Genomic DNA, 22,249 nt, shown 5'->3' with positions numbered 1-22,249 from the left:
CAGACGCACGCGAGCATCCAGATTCAGCCCCTGGTTCACACTCACAACCAGGGATCAGCTGCCCCCATCTCTCCTTTTTTTAGGATTTGTCTCACTGTCTTCCCTATTCACGGGTCCAGTTCCCGCCCTTCGTTGTCACCCCCGAATCCCTGTCGTTTCAGAAGGAACTATGTGCTTTCCTTACCGGTGCCATGGGAAGTGTCACACTCCTGGAAGGACACCTGGATCCCAGGCACCCAGGAACAAAGGCTGAACTGGAGGTTGCACTGGCCAAAGGACTCCCCAAGCTCTGACTTCCCGTGGCCTGGCTGGTCCAGGGTTTTCCTCCTAACAGCATGACTCCTGAATTTAAAACCTGATATCCTGGGATTCGGGCCAAACAGGTCCCTGCTACCTGCTAGGTGAAAGCTTGGACTGACTGGGACACCTTTAGAAGGCTACGTGGGAGACTGGGTGGGAGGGAGCAGTTTACTGGATCTCCCTTTGAGCTATTGCATTTTGTACTGTGTGAATGTATTAAAGGTAAAAAAAAAATATGTGGCTTTGCAAATCTCCCGTATGTTTAATACAGAGTCCTTTCCCCCTCCCTTTATGGTGGAAGGGACAGGGAGATGTCTGCACTGGGGAGGCCTCATTTAGGCCTGATTCAGGCCTAGGAGAGGCTGTCAGAGGCAGGAGGCTGCTCAGGGTTGCAGTTTCCACAGAGTTTCCTAAAGAGGCCGTGCAATTTCTCATGTGTCTCCATTCCATCCTTCAGTGTTACCTCTCTCTCCTGTGTTGATTTCTTCCTCTCTCTGGAGAGTTCCTGCTCGTCTTTGGATGCCTACGTGGAGTGTCGCCTCTTCAGTGAGGACTGGCCTTTCTGGATGAGTCTCTCCTGTTGATGGGCCCTGGAGCGCTGTGCTTAAACCCTCTGGGGGCTACACCCATTAGGACTATTATCAAAACCCAAAGCCCCCAAACCTGGACATCACAAAGATGAGCTCCAATTTGGAGAAACTGGAACCCTTGTGCGTTGCTGGCGGGAATGGAGAACGATGTGGCTGCTCTGGAAAACAGAGGGGCAGTCGGTAAAAAAGTTAGACACAGAATTACCACGTGATCCAGCAATCTCGCTTGTGGGTAGATACCCAAAAGAATTGAAAGCAGTGACTCAACAGATAGCTGTACACCCCTAGAAGCGGTACTCGCAATTGCCAAAGGGCAGAAGTAAACCCGGTATCTATGGAGAGATGATGGGTAAACAAAAGGTGGTACACACAGTGTGCACACCTACACTGCGGCCTTCAGCAGAGAGGACATTCTGACACAGGCTACAATGCGGATGAACCCTGAAGACGTTACGCCAAGCACAACAAGCTGGTCACAAAAAGAGCAAATACTGTATGGCTCCACTTATACCAGTTTTTTAGAGGATTCAAATTTATAAAGACAGAAAGTAGAATGGTGGTTGCCAAGAGGTGGGGGTGGGGGTGGAGGCGGGGTGGGGAGTTATTGTGTAATGGGTACAGAGTACCAGTTTGGGAGGATGAAAAGTTCTGGAGTTGGGTAGTGGTGATGTGCTTAATGCCACTGAACTGTACATTCAGAGCATGGTTAAAAAGAAATTTGATGTTATGTATATGCATGACTATCACCATTTATACATATACTTTTCAAGGCACTCAAGCCCAGGGAGCCGTGGGTATCCCCATACCTAGCACAACACTTGGCACTAACTGGTGCGCAGTCCATGTTTGGTGATATGAAAGGGGGCACAAAGTTGAAGGTGAAGCGCCGGCCTGTGCACATCTCAGGCCAGCCCACACGCCACCTTCTCTCTTCCACACATCCAACTTCCCCTAAATCTACTGCTTCCCTGGAGGGGGGCTCGAACGTTTATCTGTGGGTTGACCCCTCCCAGCCTCACTGAGTGAACTTCCAGAATGACAGGGACTTGCCTGCAATATGTGCTATATGGGTCACAGAAAAAGAAGAACTTCCTCTTGCGGTTGAGGCGCTGGAAGGTCTGAGAGTCTGAAGTTTTTAAGGTCACACACCTACCCGTATGATGATATAGCTGTGATCTTTGGAGAAGAGACAAAGATCCGGTGATCTGCAACATTATCATTTTCAAACCTAGTGAGAAACATAGGGGAGAGATTAGCTCCTACCTCTGTTGCGGAAAGGGCAAAACCCAAAAATGTAGTATATACCACATATTCCTTCTGTATTTAGGTCTGTTCTTCAAACGCTTATGCATGCTAGGATGCCAAAGTATTAACTCTAAAATAATTTCAGTCATTGCCTTGAACTCTCTTAGAGGGAGAGCCTTTGGAATCTAAGTTGCAGGTCACAGACTGTGTTTTCTTCCCTTGAGCCATGCACACAGGCTGGGGTGGCTTTGTACAAAGGCACTTAGAAACAGGGACTCTGACGAGTGTGCGAAAAGCCAGAGTCTGAATTCTGGCTCTTCCCAGTCCAGGGGTGACTTCGCCCAGTAAAGCAACCTTTCTGAGCCACAGTGTTTTCAATGATCAAAATAGTGGAAATAATACTGTTTATAGCCTTGTTGAGAAGATTAAAGAAAATGATTGGTATGAAAGTACCCACTGTATAATAACAGCTCACATTTATAGATGTAAATTATTATGTATTGTTAACAGTCCAAACTGTTGCATACGTATTTAATCTAGAGAATATCATCACCCCCTTCATTATAGAAAGAGACTTCTGAGGGGCAGTTAATATAGTAGTAAGTGGTGGAAACAGAATTTGAACTTTAGATTTGATTTCAGCATGCTCTGTTGCCTCCAGATTTTATTCTCCTGTGGAGCTATTTATCATTATACCCTTAGGGAGTCACTACCCATTCACCACACACACACACACACACACACACACACACACCCCTTCTCTCTATCTTTCCTATCCTCCCACTTCCATTTATTTAAGTAGTAGAGAAAAAAAAAATCCAAGGGTCACAAGGCAAAAGACCAGTGACACTTCCCCCTGACACACCCTGGTTGTGTCCCTAGAGGCAAATCCCCTTGTGCTTTCTCCCTTCCCCAGTTCACTCTCCAGGCTGAATACGAACCTGAGTTGCAATCGACAGGGCAGGTCCAGGCTAGACTGGAGGGGCAAAGCTTTTAAACAGGGACAACAGCCTTGGGCCAGCTTTCCCCTCTATTTCTTTTGCCCTCTATTTCCCAAACTAAGCGGCAGAATTTATAACTATGCATGTTACAGTCTTAATTAGTCCCATTCACAGTGCCTTTGGACTATGTTATGTCTGTGGATGCGCTGAGGCTAAGTTTTCTGTTCCCCTTGGGTACTTCCTTCTTTCTCTTTCCATTCCTGTTCTTTCCCACTGCTCCAGCTGTTCCTGCTGTGGTATTGAACTGTCAAAGGACGGGCTGCAGGAAGGACACCGAGGACTGGGGAGCAGAGCACTTCTCCGGGTAGTGCATTGCGGACAGTACTTGAGTTGGGGAGAATTTCTTCCTACGGATCAGACCTTAGAACCTTCAGAGATGTCAGAAGTTTTTGTGGTCAGTGATTCTTATAGAGCTGTCATTCTCGTTTTAGAGTTCTCATTTTATTTATTATTATTTTTAAATTTTATTTATTTATCTTTTAGATGGGAAGGGAAGGAGAGAGGGAGAGAAATATCAATGTATGGTTGCTTCTCGTGCATCCCCTGCTGGGAACTGGGCCCTGCTGGGAACTGGCCTGCAACCCAGGCATGTGCCCTGACTGGGAATCGAACCACGATACTCTGGTTCGCAGGCCCGCGCTCAATCCACTGAGCTACACCAGCCAGGGCTTTAGAGTCCTCATTTTATGAAAGACTTACTAGCTTATGACATGAAGACTGCTTCTCTCTCCCTGGCCTAAAGTCGTGTTTCTTTCCAAGAGTGAGTTTTCAGTAGACAGACTTTTCCTGTGACTCATGTTTCCTTCTGCATTGTTTTGTCTGATGTACTAAAAGACAATAGATACAAAGACCACTTCATGTGTGCGTATGCATGTCCAACAGCCAATGGAAGAGCCTGTCTCCTCAAGGGCACATCACCTGAAAACTTCCAAGTTCACCTCGGTAGATTTTTACCCTCTGTCATTCATTCATGTTGTCACATCATAGTTAAACAGAGACTTTTCGCTTCCTGCTGGTGTGAAGGCAAGGTTGGAGAGCTTGGAGAATAGACATTGTCATGGATTCATGATTTGTCCTATAATAACCCAGACATGCAAATTAACACAGGTTTATACTTGAAGATCAGGAAATTGGAATGTGGGGGATTTAAAGTTCGTCTAAAATGTACGTATACCTCATAGCTCTTTAAGCCATTCCTGCCCAGAAATGGCACATACTGTATTCCTGACATCAAGAAGAATATGTGGGTATATGCCTGCTCAGGATTCAGAGTGGGGAGCATGAATGAACTTTGGGTCAGAAAGACCTGAGTTCTGTCCTTTGCTAGCTGTATGAAATAAATAAATTTAAATTATTTAGTTTTTCTAAGACTCAGTTTTCTCATTTATGAAGTAAACAAGGATAACAGTACATACTTCATAAGGTTGTGTATAGGATATGGTTTGGCTGTGAATGATAGAAAACAGTATATCAGTTACTGTAACAAGAAGAACATGTATTTCTCTTTTTTAAAGTCTGGGGAAGTGGTTTGGGGCTGATAAGATGAATCCATGCTCTTTAAGAATAGGTTCCGTCTATCATTTTGCTCTGTCATCCTCAACTTGTGGCTTCCACTTCATAAAAACCAAGATAGCTGCTCAAGCTCCAGCCATTAAATTTTCATTCCAGCCATCAGGAAAAAGAAAAGAGGATGTAAAGAAGGAACTAATTCTTCCCTTCAACCACATTCAGTTACAAGCCATTAGCTCAAATTCAATCTCACAAACACAGCCAGCTGTAATGGAGGCTGGGAAATGTAATTTTTATTCCAGGTAGTACATGCTTAGCTAAACATTGGAGGTTCTTTACTATCACAGAGGGGGAAATGAGTATTGGCCCAAGCATGTAGCAATCTGCCACAGATCTTTTGAGATTTAAATTTGATGATGCAGGTGGAGGGCTGAGCACAGGTTTGGCCGCAGAGTTAGCACTCAGTGGTCATGGACATCATCGTCATCACCACCACCACCCTGAGAGGTGGGGGTACTTTGAAACAATGACAAGATATTTCCTTATTTGAACCTCATCTTGCTCATCAAGTCACCCTTATCCCCCTCCCTTTTAAGACACTCTGAGCTTCATGTCTTATGAAGGTCAGACACCTATGTCTCCAATGTGTCCTTACAAAATAAGACTAGATAAAAGGAAAGTAAGGGAATCATTACCATTGGACTCAAGATAACTGTTATCTTTAACTGGGGAAGCAGGAAGGTTTGAGGGGGGAATGAAGGGACCACCTACTTAGATGTATGTTATTGTCAAAGTCAAGTTTTAATTTTGGGTAATGGATTTGTAGATGCTTCTTGCATTATTAAAAATAATAATTAAATAAAAGCAGTGATACATGGGCTAATGATCCAATGGTGAGGGTGTGTCAGGAATCAAGGATTATAATTAATCCAATATTATGCACTTGAGATCTTTAAGTTGTCTTTGTGTGTATAATTTTGCCTGACATACATGTTTGCATGTGAATAATAGACAAAAATAGTAAAATAGTACTTTCTATTTTTGTAGACTTAACTTTTAAAGGGCTTCTGCACGAGCAGAAAACCTGTTTAAGTAGTTCATTACAGATGATTGAGTTTGATGTTATGGGACTTCCGACTTCTCTGCCCTAAGGGAAAATATTTTATCTTATCCTTCTTAATTTATCCTTATTTAATTTTTTTACAGATGAGAAAGAGGGAACTGAGCAGGCAAGGGACTTTTGTGAGGTCATACGGCTAGTGTGTACTGGAATGGAATTTAAGACTACATCTTGTGCTTCTTCTAGTGCCTAGTGCTTCTTTCTTTAGCCGGTATCACTCCCCAGTTATTCATCCATGAGGCCTTTATTCCGTGTCAGTTGCATGTCAGTAATACTGTGCTTATATGTGAGTTTTCACATGTGTGTGTGTTTCCTGGGTGTTAGGTGCAGTTTATGTAATCTCTATACACTGTGTGTAAGCCCTTAGAGTCCTTGTGTGCCCCCAGGCCTAATGGACATGTAACTCCAGAAGGAATCCCCAGCTGGGTTTCAGCTGTCTTGTTTTTCCTGTTACCGAGCTTCGGCACTTTCCCAGAGCCCCAGCAGGCAGGCGGGCAGATTCGGTATCAGGGACAGATTCCCAGGCAGTGGGCACAAAGCAGAGGAGCAAGCCTGCAATGCCTCAATAATGATAACGTTGACCGTTTCATGATTTTACACTTTATAATTTATAGATTTTTAAAAGATTTTATTTATTTATATTTAGAGAGAGGGGAAGGGAAGGAGAAAGAGAGGGAGAAATACATCAGTGTGTGAGGAATATACCTATTGGTTGCCTCTCACACACCCCCAGCCAGGGACCTGGGCCTCAACTCAGGCTTGTGCTGTGACTGGGAATTAAACCAGCAGCCTTTTGATTTGCAGGCTGGCACTCAATCCACTCAGCAACACAGCCAGGGCCGAAGAGTTCTTGTAAAACCATCTCATTTAACTCCCACTCGGCCCGGAAAGTAGATTTTATCATTTTTCTCACTTTTTTTCAGGCGCAAAAAAAAGGATAAATGGCTTGCTCAAGGCAACTCAATTTGAGGACAGACTTGAATTCAGGTCATTTGTCTAAATTCCACTCTCTTTCCATGGTTCCTGGCTACCTCTGAAAGGGCTAAAAGAGCTTACTGTCTTTCTAGCCTTGGGGATAGAAGCGGGAGACAACTCAGTGTCAAGCAGTAGGAAGCCCCCAGTGACACTCTCCAGAGGAAAAAAGACCAACTCAGAGCCCTGAGCAGCCCCAGACCCTGACCTCCTATCAGCTAAGAAAGACCCTGAGCAGCTGGAGCTTCGACACCCCACAACCCCCCCCACCCTATTATGGCGTCCTCATCCCAGTCTATGAGTGCCTCCCATGCGTGCCTGAGGAGGTGACAGCAACACTGTGGAACTGGTGAGGTAAAGGTGTCTTCTGACCTCTGTGGCCTCTGGTAGTCCCTTTGTCTTTGAAGGTCAGGGTTTTGGGGAACTGCATCTACCCTCTAGTATAGGCAAAAGCTCGGTTCCTGCTGCCAGTGGTGGATCCCTCTGCCTGGTCTCCCAGACCTGTACCTGTGCAATTCTCCCCTAGCTGTCCACGGCCACCCGTCTGTCTTCTCCACAGAATAACGCCGCCCACCGCCACGAGGCTGAGCATGGCACCTTGTACTCAGTCAATGTGTGCACTAAATTAACTCTGCTTGAAAAAAGCAAATATTTGTATTGGGGCCCCTGGACAGAGCCCTGCTAGGCCTGGGAACGGATGTGCTGGGAGGGTAACTTCTGCCTTTCATTCTACCTCCTCACTCCTTAACTGCCTTGCCTCAGTCCTGAAGGGCCCCATGCCCTGGATATTCTTCTCTCTTTCTTCCTAAGCTGCATCTCCCTGCAGTGCTGGGGAGATATATTAGGGGCCAGGTGTGGTCATAGGTCACGCCCCATTCTAATTTGGCCTTATCAGTACTTAAGATGAGGTTTTGTCTTCACCTGTCTGGTTCCTTTGTCTTATTTCTCAATTGCTCTACTAGTCAGAGGGGGGAGCAGGTCAGCAGGGATGTATTTAATGATCATCACCAAATGCATCAGAAATATGTATAGAAGACTTCTACAGCTCATATTTATGGCCTCTCCAGTCCCCTGCTCTGATGTGGGCTACTGATACAGGTCCGGCTGGATCCTTAGTATCTTCTTCAGAGACATAGGGCCAACCTGGACTGGAGCTCCGCTTCTTCAAAAATACCCACTTCTGCCCTGGCTGGTGTGGCTCAGTGGATTGAGTGTGGGCCTGTGAACCAGGGGGTCATTGGTTTGATTCCTGGTCAGGGTACATGCCTGGGTTGTGGGCCAGGTCCCCAATTGGGGGAGCACAAGAGGCACCCACACATCGATGTTCTCTCCCTCTCTTAATAATAATTTAAAAATACCCACTTCTCCTCCGGGCTGCAGGTTCAGGGTCTACTTCTCCACATTGGAAATCAGAAACTATTCACCAGACCTTCCTGTTTGTTACATTGTCTTGCCCAATTCTCTCAGCAGCCCTACGAAAAGGTATTGCTGTTCTTCCACTGAGAGGGGAGCAGCGGCTCGCTCAAGATCACACAGCTTAGGTGGTGAGGGCTCCCCGAATTCAGACCATCTGAACGTCAACCCATCCTCTTTCCACTCCGTATCCTTTTCGAAAACTAATTTATGTGAAAATATGTTCAAAAGTATAATTACTCAGTTGTTCAAAGTTAAGCAAATCTTTATTGAAAAACAATAAATATATGAGAAAAGAAATGAGAAAGTCAGAGCCAATATTGGCTTCTCACCTACCTAGCTCCACCCTGAGCTCTCATTCAGTCCATGTTTCCTAGTCAACCTCCTTCAAAATACACCTTCATCTCCCAATTGGACGGTGCTAAGAGCTAGAGAATTGTAGAAAAGTGGATTTTCTATCTGAACTATGCAGCTACTTTCATACGCCTCCCCCTTCCCTTTGCGTGGGCCTAATTAAGAACCAGGATTTCTCGGCCTCTCCTCCCGGTCCTCTGCCCCGCCCTCCACGCTCCATTGGCCTCCTGTCCTTCCCTTTAAGGCCAGCCCCTCCCCCACGCCCACGCCTCCCGCAGGCCTCGCCCCTCCTCCTCAAGCCCTGCCCCCTTCGACCCTCCCCTTTAAGGACCGGCCCCGGACGCAGACAAGGCTGTGACGCGGCCGCCGGCCCCGGGGCTGGGTAGTTTGTGGCGCGGCCGCTTCCCCCCCGGCTGGGCCCCTGCCATCCAGCGTTCCACTGAGCGCCTGGCCCCCGGGGGGAGGGTGGAAGGGAGAGAGCAGGGCCGGTGGGCGCCAGCGGCGCACGGCGGGACCCACGGAGCCCCGCGACCCGCCGAGCCTGGAGCCGGGCCCGGCCGGGGAAGCCGGCTCCAGCCCGGAGCAAACTTCGTCGCCGGGCGGGAGGTGGCGGGGACCCGGTCCGGAGCCGGAGGAGGGGGCGGCCGGGGGCCCTCCCGCCTCTGCTCCCGCGTCTCCGGGCACCATGCTGTCCAACTCCCAGGGCCAGACCCCGCCGGTGCTATTCCCCACCCCACCGCCACCGCCGCCGCAGCCCCCCGCCCCGTCCCAACCGCCACCGCAGCCCCCGCAGCAATTCCCCCAGTTCCACGTCAAGTCAAGCCTACAGATCAAGAAGAACGCCATCATCGACGATTACAAGGTCACCACCCAGGTGCTGGGGCTGGGCATCAACGGGAAAGTTTTGCAGATCTTCAACAAGAGGACCCAGGAAAAATTCGCCCTAAAAGTAGGTTTGGGGGCCGGGGAAGGGATGGACGGGCAGAGGGGAGCACCCAGGGACGACCTCCGGGCGCTCTAGAGCGGCCGGCGCGCGCGGTCGCTCGGCCACCCTTTGCTGCGATCCTTTGCTGCGATCCGGCGCCGGGACCGCGGCGGGGCGGTGGGTCCCAGCCGGGGCGGGGGGGACCAAGTGCGCGGCGGGGGCGGGGGCAGAGGGAAGGTCAGGTAGGGGCGGACCACGCCGCGGAGACTGCGTTTCCGGTCACCTCAGGTGTGAGTGGCAAGGACCCGAGAGTACTCTTGGGGACTCTGCCATTTTGGGGTTTGAGCGGGATCCAGCCGAGTCTGAACGGTTGGCTCCCGGACCACTTCTGCTAATTTCACCGCGTCTCGAGGAAGTGATTTTCCGGGGTTGTGGTTCCCCATCCTCTCTTCCCTCCTTCCTTTCTTTCTGCGGGCACAAAAGGCCCATTACTCATTGAGCTGGTTGGTCCGTTGGTTTGGAGAAGTCGGGTCTCAGAGGTTTATTTAGCCTCGCTCCTTATTTGGGAGCCGGAATGTGTGATTTCACTTCCCTGGGCCTCTCGAGTGCGGCTTGGGCCGCCTAGGCGCGCGCCGGCGCCGGAGGTAGGTGCAAGCCTGGGGATTCCGCGGGGCCACCGCCCCCTCCGGGGGAAGGAGGGATTGTTTTGATCTGAGAGCAGGCGCCCTCCTACCTTCCATGCCTGTGAGGCTCCAGATGGGAGGGCAGCAGGCTCCCGGCGCCGCGTCTGCTGTTTCCATAGCGTCACTGATCTTTGTAAACTGGGTTTGGAAACCACGCTTGGCCCAATGCTAATTCTGCAGATCGGAGGTGGCCACTTGAGTCCTGGACGTGGGCCACTGGTGGACAGTGGGAAGGAGCGTTATCCTTGAATTGAGGAAGTCCCCTTCCCCTTTGTTGTAGGGGGAGAATGGGGATTTCAGTGAGCACACCTACTTCAGAAGTTAAACAGCATAGACTTGGAGGTATGATGAGATGGATGGGTCCCCAGTGCAGTGGGAGCTGGTGTTCAGAGTCACAGAAAGGTTTTCCCCTCAGAGGGTTTTCAGGTCAAACCATATCTCTAAAGGTGACACATCACCCCTGTTTCCCCTGGGGTGTCTTAATGATTGGAGGATAAAATTACTTCCTGTGTTGTATTTCTCTCTTCCTCCTCAGCCCCCACTGGTAGCTGCGTTTCAGCTATTAATACAACACTCAGATATGTGTAATGGGTGGGATTGTTGGAATATGTAATTAGATGTAATAAAACCCTGGTATGTACTTCAGGGTTATAGAGGGCAAGCATGTCCAATTTCTAGGTTTTAGGCCTTTATAAATTATTTTTTCTTGCAACTTTCATCCTCTCTTTTGGGGGAGAGCTCTCAACTTGCCCCAACACTGTCAGAGGTCTTTGGTTTCTACTTGAAGGTGTTGCTGTGGGTTTTTGATTGTTGTTTACTGTTGGAGAGGGAATATATCAGTATCTTGAACACTGTAGTACTTTTTGCACCTTAGATCACTCTTTCCGTACTCATAACTGGGGGCTTAGAGGTGGAGTGGTTGTTTGACCATGGCCCTGACCTTGGGCAGTAGAGTTGAGTGAATACTGTTTGACCAAAGTTGACCTGCACTGTTGAGGAAGTGACAGACGTTTCTTTCCAGGAGGCTCCTCTGTCCCCTCTGAGACACCATCTGCCTTCATCCATCAGCAGTTTGGGGACATTGGCTGCTCATTTTCTTGAAAAGTTGAAATATTGTATAAAGACTTAAGAACAGAAGCTCTCAACCTCTCCTTATTCTCTTTAACAAGCACACAAAACTACCCTCTAAAATGCTTTTGGGTGACAATTAAGATGTCTGTTGTAATTAATAGAAGAGAAATTTGGATAATTTCCCCCTTTGAATAGTTCTGAAAGAGAAATCCAGCAGTATTTTAAATACCACTGGTAGTTTATCCCTCTCAAGTTAGCAGCAGGCAAAGACTGAAGTCAGAGTCTGCTTTGACAGGCAGTCTGCTCCCAGATCTTACAAGTTGACTCAACTGTTAAATTGTAGATTTCCCACACATCTTTGTGTAAAAAGGTAATAATAGAGGAAGAAAGAAGGGATAAGGCATTCAGAGACTGACAGCAGTGTGAATAGCACTTCCACATCCAAATATTGGCTAACACGTAATTACAGCCGTGGAGGGAATCTGCTTCAAAGAATCTGTTCCAGCGTACACCAAAGATGCTAGACTTCGAATCTTGATTAACTTGACCTTAGGTGCTAAGCAGTGAGGTGATTTTCAAAACCTGGAGTGTTTTGATTATAAAGCAAGGGAGGAAGATGAGGGTGGGGCAGAAGGGGTCACCCCATCGTGAAGTTGCCTGAAGAAAAAGGGAAAGCCCTCTCTCTCCCCTACACAGTGTGTCACGCTGTTTCTGGGGACTTGGGGCAGAGAGCAGGGCCCCGGTGGGGGCTCTGTGTTACCTGCGGTTCACAGCTCAGAGAGTTGATGGGAGGTGGAGGCTGCCCAGATGCCCCATTCCTTGTTAGTGGTCTAGGACCTCTTAGCCTACAAAGTAAAACCAATTCTTAAAAAAATAATAATCTCACTTTACTCTCTGCTGCTTCTCTCCTTCCACCTGAGATCTCTAACTTGTAAATGCTTTTGGTAGGTGGTCAGACCTCATCTCACTGTCTCTCCTGGCTGCTTCTTTTGAGTTCTGAGTTACTTTCATACTTCCGAGTCAGAAGGGATTTTAGAGGTCATCTCATCTAACGCCCTCATTTTGCAGATGAGAGAAGTAAGGCCAGAGCAAAGACTTGCAAGAGGCAGTGTAGCCATGCATTTGGCAGAGGCAGGATTAGAACCCAGGACACCTGACTTTGAGTCTCAGGCCTCTTCACACTTCGTAGCTGCAGTGTCATCAGCAGGCTGCTACTTGGGACTGGCTCCAAGAACCCCTCAAGCTCCATGAGGAGTGACACTGTCACCACAGGCCCTTCTTGACTTGGGCGAGGGGGTGTTGGGTGGGTTTTTATCAGCATTTCAGCAGTAATCCCTGAAGTTGGAGGGGCAGTTTATGAACCAACTCAGCAGCTGAATGAGTTCTGAATCTATGGTAACAAGCTTTTCTCTTTTTTTTTAACCACTCCCCTCTCCCCTTTAGGAAGTGTTTGATAGAAATCTTATCTTTTATTATTTTTTGTACAAGAATATGGGAATTCTATTAACTATTTCTTTGACAGGGATGCCTAGTCTCAACCCACTTGAATAGTAATTGCTGTATTCCCTGTGGGTTCCTCAGCTGCTTCGTTGCTTCACTGTGACATGGTGACCCTTCGATATTAGCTGAACAGATCTAATTAAAGCTGGCATTGTTGTCCCTCTCTGCTGTATGACTCTGATTAGGTGAAATGTGTTACTGCTTTCAAAAAATAGAATGCCATCTTCACTTACCTCTCTGGATCTTTCCAGTGCACGGATCAGAGAAAACAAGGCCCTGTGTGTTCTTCTGCTTTCCTTTCCGTGGTGGTCCTTTCTCCCCAGATCACGCAGTGTCCCTGCAGTGTGCCTTCCTTTGGCGTTCTCAAGAGGATCTGATTGGAACTTCTCACGGTTGATCTGGACACTGTCAGAGGGAGTGCCAGAACTCCCACATTCCCACAGTACAAGTAGCATCTTACCCAGCACAGCCCATGCATACCTGTTGGAGAGCGAGACCATGTTGCAAATGCCCATGCATACCTGTTGGAGAGAGGTCCCCTGTTGGGCAACAGGCCGTGTTCCAAATTGGGGTTTGCTGGATGGAGCCACATGGTGAGGAAAGTTTCGCTGACCAAACCAGCCTCTTTATGTCCACTATGGTTACAGGTGGTTAATAGTTTGCTAAGCATCCTACTATGTGTTGTTGTATGGAGGATACACACACATAAAGTGGCCTTAAAATTTGGGAAGGGTGTCAAGAAACTGATTTGGAGTCTAGAGCTCCAAATGTAGTCTAGGGCTGCAGTGTCCAATGTGGTAGCCAGTAGCCATGCATGGTTATTTGAATTAAAATTAATTAAATTAAACTAAATTAAAATGTAAAAATCAGTTGCTAGCAACATTTGAAGTATTCAGTAGCTGCATGTGGCTACTGCAATGAACCATGTAGAAGAACAGTCTCATCCTTATAGGAAGTTCCACGGGACTTTGCTGGACTAGGGGGTTAAATCGTGTGTTTGGGAATAAAGGAGCTTTGAGACAGGGAAATCGGAGGATTGAAGGAGCAGAGAACAGCTCCTTGCTGGGCCTCGGAGGAGCAAGCCCACCTGCAGGAGGCGATGGTGCTGTTGGCCCCAGGCAGTAGGGAGGAGGGCAGAGCAGGAGATGGATGGGTAGGGAGCAAGTGTGGCTGGTGGCTCAGAATTGAACCTAAGCCATCTTTGTACTAAAGGCAGCTTTTCAAGTGTTTGAGGGCTGTGAAGTAAGTGAACAGGATGTTGTAAAGAAAGGTTATAAATTGCTGAGATCAGGGCTTATGGTTTTTGAGGGAAGGTTGCAGACCCGGTCCCTCTGCTGGGGCTCTGGCCCCTGTATCCTGCAGCAGGACTCTTGGCGTCCACCGAGGCAGGATCAAAGCCAGGTTGGCTTGTGGTCCCTTTTCACTTGTGAATTCTGGGACTTTGATAGAGTTTGAAAATAATCTCCAACTAAGATCTGGGATCAGTGGCTTCCAGGAGGTGGGGATGGAGAAAAGCAGCCCCAGGCCTTGGGACCAGATAGGGGTGGCTATCTGGGAAATGAGGGGCTCTTCTCCAGGAGGGTGAAGGTGCTGGTATCCATGATTACAGTGTTTTGATTGTTTGGGAACTGAGAAGTTGGGTCATCATCAGTTGGTGATTTTACTTAAGAAGCAGGTGTGGGGGTTCAGCTTGAGGCCTGGAGGAGCCACACTTCAGGGCTGCTGGAGGCAAACTGGCCAAATCTTGGGGTTGGGGAGGGCCGAGGCTTCTGTCACCCACTCGCTGTCGAGCCTGTGCCAGGAGGAATGTCAGCCACAACAGGGAAGGACAGGGCATGGGTATTTGCTTCTGAGCCATTTCACAGTGCCCAGGTGGCTCTCCCGTGCTCTGATCAGGATTCTCCCCCGTGGTTTGATGTCTGTGCCACAGGATTCGTGGCACAGAATCCTCTCCTCTATTTTAGGTCCTTCCAAGGGTCACGTGGGCTCTCTTCCCCACCCCCACCCCCCCATACTTTGTCTCTTCAGGTGTCCCAGAGGGAGGTGAACAGGCAGGCAGAATTGTTCTTTGTGTTTGAAGGGGCTGCAGTTGCTCTTAGCAATGATTTCAGGCCCAGTGGCAAAGGGACATGCCTCACAGCACCTCAGAGCTGACCATTCTTCCTGTCATCTTTCTTGACTCCCTCCCTCTCACTGAGGAAAAGTCTGGGCTGGTCCCGAAGGGTTGAGTGGTATGTCCAGGGTCTTATCAGGTGCCAGCGTAACAGCCACGCCTTGCGACCTGCCTCCTCTCGATCTGGGCTCCTTGGGTGGTTTGGTTGGTAGAGGTAGTAGTACTGGGGCCGCAGACCCGACAGTGCAAACTGAGCTGCACGAACTGGTCACTGGGACTTTTCATGTGAATGGGGACGCTGGTAAAGAGAAGGGACTACACCACCGTGACGGGCATGTAACCCAAATCAGATTTTTCTGTATTTTCTAGTTTTTAGGGGAATGCTGAAATTTTATATTTTAAGATGTGTATGGATAGAAATATCTAGAGGTGAGCCCACTGAGATGGGTTATGTACTAGATTAGAAAGAAGAAAAAAAAAGGTTTGGTCTTTGTGCCCTGATGGCTAGTGTGTGACTTTGAGCAGGTCAGTTAAACCTCCCAGGCCACTTCCCAGGCCTTAGTGCGCCCATCAGTGTCTGGCGGTCAGGGGCTCCTTGAGCTCTGGCAGTGTGGGACAGTGGAAGGCTGCCCTGGAAGCAAGAGGCCGAGGACGGGGTAGCACGCCAGCTTGCTCTGTCTGAGCATCAGCAGTATCTGGGCCAGCATGGATACCCTTTTTTTTGGATGGGCTTAATGCTGGGCTCCAGGGCAGCGTGTGTCCAGTGAGCTGTCATCACTGTCCAGCCGGTAAAGCGACCCATACCTTGCAGCATGAACACTCGGGAAGTGTGTCGGTTGGCAGAGTCGGTGAGCAGAGAGGATGGGCTGTGTCACCCCACGGGCTGTGGATCTACTCCTGGAAAACAGAAGGGTCTTATCTCAGTGCAGGGGTGACTCAAAGTGGAGGTGGGGAGTTCTTTATCGTCCCCTCCGAAATGCTTTTCCCATTTGAAGTCATGGGCCAAACATGGCCCCTGTGATTGGTGGTGCAGGCTGTGCCCTGCACGGGGCGTCTGCTGAGTGAGGGAGCGAGGGCTACCAGGTTGTCAGGCTTTGCCTTGGTGTGTGGCTGTGTCCATCCACGTGGGTGTCTTCTTCTGTTTCACTCACAGATGCGGCATGGGCCAGGGCCTGTTTTGAGATGAGAGTTGGAGACTGATTCCCAGAGCCGACGGGAGATTAGGGTTTCCATCCAGGTGCCACTTCTTTCCCATAGGACTGGGTAGGAGGGATCTCAGGAGTCTGAAGGAGCAAGAGGAGGAGGGATGCCTGGTGATGTGGGTCCTCTTTTTTCTTCTTCCTGCCCATTCAAGGCAAAAGCCCTGGAGCTCTGGACTGTCAGGCCCCGTGTGCCAGGCCATCAGACTTGGTTGGCAGTGTAGAGTTCTTGGGGTCTTGATTCTCTGGTCCAGTGGACACCTTTGTGTGCCATCCATCAGGTCAGTCCCTGTCTGTGACGAATGTTCCCTCCGTGGCCAGCCAGGCTGCGTGTTTATTCTGGTAGGAACCTGAGCTGTCCTAAAGAATCATTAGAGAGGGCATCTTACTCTTAAGGGACATTTCCAGGCATCTCCATGGTCAGTGTTCCTCTGGGAGTTGCTTGGGAGGTGAGCAGTGGTGACCGAAGGCGTGAGCTTCGTGGTCACCTCGGCAGCCTTTTCGTCTCAGAGAACACGAGGACAAAGGGCGCCGCTCTGTCCAGGCCTTCTCTCTGTTTGGCTTTTCTCTATGAAGATTATTTTTCTTTTTTTAAAATTTAATTAAGTGGAACAAATAAGTGGAACAACAGACTGATGTCTGTCTGTCTGTCTCTCTCCACTCCTCCATCCCTCCTTTCTTTTTTTAATTTAAATTTTTCTTTTTAAAATGTATTGATTGATTTTTTAGGAAGAGGAAAGGAGGGAGGGAGGAGTGGAGAGAGACAGACAGACAGACATCAGTCTGTTGTTCCACTTATTTGTTCATTCATTGGTTGATTCTTGCATGTGCCCTGACTGGGGATCGAATCGGCATCCTTGGGGTATTGGGACGATGCGCTGACCATCTGGGCATCCCGGCCAGGGCTGAAGATTCTTCTTTTAAACCAGAAGCAAAGGTGAAATCTTTGCAGTCCTGGGTAGGGGAGGGGACTAAAGAGGAGACCCACTGACAGTACACCCGCCAGCTCTTCTCCCCTCGTGTCCTCCAGCACCTCCACAGGCAGATGACTGAGTCAGTCACTTGGTTACCATTGTGATTATCCATACTGTTCCAAGGCTGCCAGCCCACCCTGGGCATTTGCAACCTGGTCTCCTGCCCAGGGTCGGGAACTGTTACTCAGCCCCTGTCCCAACAGCTAAAAATAAACCTGCCACTATTGAAGTCTCACCTCACTGCCAGGCCTTGGTATCTGTCCCTGGCCTTCCTGCCACACTGCTGAACTTCTCTCTTTTCCTTCCCCATTTGCCCCTTTGCTTCCAGCCTGAGCTTCGTAGGTGCTTTGGGACCAGTTTGTTTTCTGAGTGCTGGGAGTGAGCTGTGGCAGGTGCTTGTCCAGGTCGCAAGCTGCATGTGCACAAAGGCTCTGGGGAGCTGCTTTGCATATTCCCTATTGGGGGAGGGGAGACAGGGAGGAGGGTGAACAGTTCATCAGAGTTTTCTAGACTTTCTCGGCTGTGCTTGCTTCAGCCGCCTCCAGTCTCCATCTGCAAGTGGACCTCCCTGCCAGAAAGGGTGGGGATGAGGAGGAGAGTCCTGCCTGCTGCTGTCCCAGGCCCTCACCCCAGCTGCCCTATGACTGAGCGTGCTACCTGCCCTAGGACTTCTGCCCCCGTTGCCAAGCAATACTCTCCACCTCTGCAGCATGGAGCCTTGGGTTACCACATTCACCACTGTGACCTCATCTCATTGGCTTCCAGGAATAACTGGGCCCTGCCTGGCTGGGCCTCCTTCCTGAGTCAGGCCGTGGCCCCTCTGGCCCTCCCAGCTCAGCCACCTGCAGGGTGTCACAGACAGCATGGGTCTGATCTACCTCCTGACTGTGGGGAGAGGGTGATTGGTGATCTGTGTCCATTGAGGCCCATTAAGGAGACCTCTTCCCTTGCCACCCATGGGTCCTGGGGACCTAGAGAAGAAGGTGAGGAAAAGGGCTCAGGTAGCTGGGACACCTGCTCAACTGGTGATTCTGGGCAGAATATTTCTTCTGGTTTGACTGTGGCATTCTCTTTTTTCTGCTTTTTCCAATCCTTGGACAGGTGTTGGTACTAACCACAGCCCAGGAGGGCAGGGTTCTGTGTCTGTGTTCTAGGACGAGGGTTTGTTTGGGAGGGGTGAGCAGTGTGTGGGGAAGTGATAGAAGCCAAGGGAGGGCCTGAGAGGTCTTTTGTCTTCTGCTGGAGTTACACACCCAGACCCTGTCTCCACGTCTGCCTTCTCCTGTCTGTCCTTTCCGCTGCAGGGAGAGAGTGAGTTGCCAAGGCCCATTGGCCTCTGTAGGGAGGAGTTGGGTGTAAATTGCTAAGAGTTTATTTTTAACTCTAACAGAAGGAGCTCCTGTCCTTGGGTAGCCATGCTCTTCCTCTTCTGTCCCTACCCCGGGCCTTCTTCCCTGGCATCTGTGATTCTTTGAGGACGGCTAGTAGGATTCTAAAGGCCAGGCTTCACAGCAGCTGGGAAGGGAAGCCTCTCTAAGTGAAGAATCTGCAGATGGGTGGCATGCCTGACTTCTGCAGAGCTCAAGGGGTCATGGCAGCTGGGGAGGGAGAGGGGTAGCCCCGTGCATTTGAGGCCATGTGCAGAACTTACAGTATTTTAGGAATGCAGGTGGGCTGATGAAGAGACTGTCTCTTAGAGCTTGGGGCTCTGTGCTCTGCTGTGTTGGGGAGGGCACCAGTGGGTCATCTTGTACCTTTTGTCCTGCCTCTCTCCTTGCAGGCTCCCAGATCTAAAGGCAGAAGGCCACAGGCACTAAATGAGCTTGTGTTGTAAACACTTTGCAAATGCTTCTGCTTATAGAAATGCCGAGTTTTATTATTCCTCTTGGCTGCAGGGCTCACAAGCATCATGTTCTCTCCACAGGGGGTTCGCAGGGTCTTCATGCCCTTGTGTCCCCTACCTTCGCACTCTTAGGGAGGAGAGGAACAAGAGGAGCATGGGTTCCCTTTTGCGTGTGTCTCCTGATTGCATGTAATTGTTTTGGTTACCTTGCCTTAGGTGTTTTCAAAAGAGCATAAAATTGGGTTTGAGCTGTAATTAGAGAAAGAAGGAATACAGAATTGGGGGTGGGGGGCTTGGGAAGCAGAAATGTGTTGCTGATTCTGAGACTCAGCCACAGAGGGAAGGTTTTGGCCCTCAGTTCCTTGGAGTGCATGGGGGGTTAGTCTGCTGAAATTTCACCTCTGATTATGTGACTTCCCAGCTTAAACCCTTCAGTGGGTTCCCTTTGCCTGCAGAATACAAGAGAATTCCAAACCATTCCCTGATTTGACCTCTTTTTTTTAAAATCCCCACACAAGGACATACTGATTTTTAGGGAGATGAAGTGGGGAGTTGGGGTGGGGAGAGAGAGACAGATATTGAAAAGCATCATTTGGTTGCCTCTCGTTCACACCCTGTGTAGGGCCTGAATCCGCAACTTAGGCATGTGCCCTGACTGGAATTGAACCCATGACCTCTCTGTTTATGGTACAGTGCTCTGACCAACTGAGCCACACTGGCCAGGGCTGACCTCGATTTAAAAAAAATGTATGCTACATTTCATTTTAAGTGGTGTAACTATACTGTTTCCTTAACAGGACTCGGCTTTCCCAGCCCCTCACCTTTGCCATGACATGCGTCTCATCTGTCCACCTGTAGCTTCTTTGACTCTGCACCCCAGCCCTGTCTGTACCTACTTGTTCTTCCTGTTCAAATGCTGCTGCTTTCATGAAGCCTTTCACACCAGAAGCTGGTTTCCCATTCCCTCCCTGTCAAACTTGCCAAGACACTGCTACCTTTTATTCCACATTTTAAATGTCTTTCTCCGTGTGCAAGGTGCTCCTCTAGATACTGGAGTCTGAGTTCCCGAAGACTGCTGTGTTTATTACTTTTGTATCCTCTTATTTTCGAGTAGTGGCCATATGCCATTATGAAATTTGTAGAGTTCTTTGGCACTGTGCACTATATCCAGCTGCCTAATAAAGGTGTGATATTGCAACTGACTAATCGTGGATGCTCCCCACATAAATATTATAGGTTACTATTAGTGATCCGCAGGGTTGAGGGGGAGGTTCTGGGAGATGGACAATAGGGAGTTGGACTCTCTGTGACTGACCCAGGTGTATATGAAGGTCCCCCTAAGTGTCTGTCCTTGTTATTTTTCCTGTCTGCTAAAAAGCCATACTCAGAGAGTCTTTTGGGCATTTCTTCCCTCCACCATTCACTTGGATCTGCTGACTCAAGTTGGCACCTTCTGTTTCTGCTAACGGAGTTCTCTTTCTCGTAAGGGCCTTGACCACAGTTTCCCATTGATGCCTCTTCTCCTCCCGGTTCCACAGCTCCTCCTTTTCCTGTTCTGCTATGGAGATGACCCTTCTGCCTTCCGGAAAACTTTGAGGGAGGGACAGATGTGGCACTTCCCAGCTTTCCTACAGCTCTTGGCAACTTCTAGTTAGCTCCAGAAACATCAGAGACACACAAATGTTGTCTATCTGCTGGCCTTTCTCCTGTGTGTTGCAAGAGGACCAGTGTTGCACACCAACTTGCTGGGACTGAGGTCAGAGGTTTGAAGCTCAGAGGGCCACTTAACTCCTTACTACAGATGTCCATGGGAAACAGAGCTGAGACCTGGCTGTGGGGTCCTCAGCAAGTCCTGGAACCCGTCTGGGCCTCACTCAGTTCCTCATTTGTAAGACAGAGGGCTTAGACTTGATCCAGAAGGACTGCAAATGGAAGGGCTTTCTTTTTTTATTTTGTTGCATCCCCACTGCTTGGAAAACAGCCAGGTGCTGGGGATAGGTGGTCAGCCCAGGTTCCAGGGAGCCTGGGGCATGGGAGCCATCCCATCCGCCCTCACTGTCTTCAGGCCAGTGTTCTCTCACCCTCCTCCTAGCTGTAGTATTTTTATTCATTCAGCCATTCAGCCAGTGTTTACAAACAATTATTCTCCATGCCTGCCTCCTTTCTTCCCTGCCGGCTGGCTATCAGGAGTTCAGATGGCAGGATTGGCCTAGAGTGGACACCTAAGACTGATTGGGGCCATCCCCTCGGGTTCAGGCCCTTTGAATGCTTCTGCTATGTCGCATGAGAGGAATTTGAACAATGAGGATTGATTTCTAGCAGTTTAGACTAGACCTCTGCCTTTATAAGCAGGATTTGCCTTAAGGTGCTTTCTGTCCCTTGGAGGTCCAAAGCAACTTCCTACTCAAGAAAATCAATTAAGTAGAGCCAAGACTGACTCTGCATCCTCCCTGAGGGTAAAATCAGAACAGCAGATTGAATTTAATACATATAGCAGTCTTTTGTCTTCTTCCTCATTCGGATCACTATTGAAAGTTTAGCAACACTGTGAAGGTTTCGTAAAATAATAACAATCTTCACTGAGCAGATACTGTGTATTGGGCATTGTGCTAGGTGTTTTACTTACTCTCTTGTTAATCCTTAAAATAACGCTGCAGAATAAAAATCCTTATATTACGGAAGGGGAAACACATTCAAACACGTTCAGAATAATTCACTCATTAACGATTATTTGTTGAGCACCTACTAAGTACCAAGTATTATTTTTGGCTCTGGAGATACATCACTGTATCTCAGAAAACAGACCAGAAAAACAAAACTAAACAAATCCCACTTGCATGGAACTTATATTGTAACAGAGGGAGACAGGCAAAATGTAGTCAGTTAAGGGGTAAGTTTATTGGATGGCGATAGGTGTAAAGGAGAAGATAGAGCAGAGGAGGCCCTGGAATGCTGTGTTGTGTGTGTGTGTGGGGGGGGCGGTGTTGACATTTTAAATAGGGGCTCAGTCAGGGCTTCACTACAGAAGTGACTTTTGAGTGACCCTTGGAAATGTTTGGAGGGGAGGGGCAGCGGGCTGACAATAGCAAGTGCAGAGCCTGAGGCTGTTGCTGATGAGGATACAGGAACTCTGAAACCTGGCCCCTTACAGCTTGCAGTACTGCCCCTCTCATAGTTCTTCTGTGACTGTATTATCGTTCAGTGCTTAGATGACCTAGCATTTTAGGTGTTATTATCATCAAGTATTTATGGAATGCTGATTTTGTGCAAATTGCTACAGTGGTAAGATGTAGGCCCTGTCTTTGCACACAGTTTAGAGGAGGCGTGAACACCGTGTGTATAAACAGTGAAAGGAATGAGAAAAGACGGCCTCCTAAAGCCAGACTGTGCCCTTTCACACGTATTCCTACTTGACACTCTGATGGGTAGGACAGCGA

At 48.8% G+C, this 22,249-nt stretch overlaps 1 protein-coding gene across 2 annotated transcripts in view; it reads left to right on the top strand.

Annotated features, from left to right (window-relative positions):
* The first annotated feature begins 8,845 nt into the window (after window positions 1-8,845).
* The window catches only part of MAPKAPK2 (MAPK activated protein kinase 2), a 45,486-nt gene continuing 32,082 nt past the window's right edge, over window positions 8,846-22,249 (top strand). The window contains exon 1 of one of the 2 annotated variants that reach the window (XM_037067075.1): window positions 8,846-9,453. In XM_037067075.1, coding sequence (XP_036922970.1) covers window positions 9,190-9,453 — 264 coding nt within the window. In that variant the 5' untranslated portion in view covers window positions 8,846-9,189. The remainder of the gene's footprint in view (window positions 9,454-22,249) is intronic. The other variant, XM_037067074.1, reaches the window with a different exon arrangement.

The sequence above is a fragment of the Sturnira hondurensis genome, unplaced genomic scaffold, assembly GCF_014824575.4.
Source record: "Sturnira hondurensis isolate 20B ecotype Veracruz unplaced genomic scaffold, ASM1482457v3 Scaffold0017082, whole genome shotgun sequence".
NCBI classification, from domain to species: Eukaryota; Metazoa; Chordata; class Mammalia; order Chiroptera; family Phyllostomidae; genus Sturnira; species Sturnira hondurensis.
This window is presented reverse-complemented; position numbering and strand designations above follow the sequence as displayed.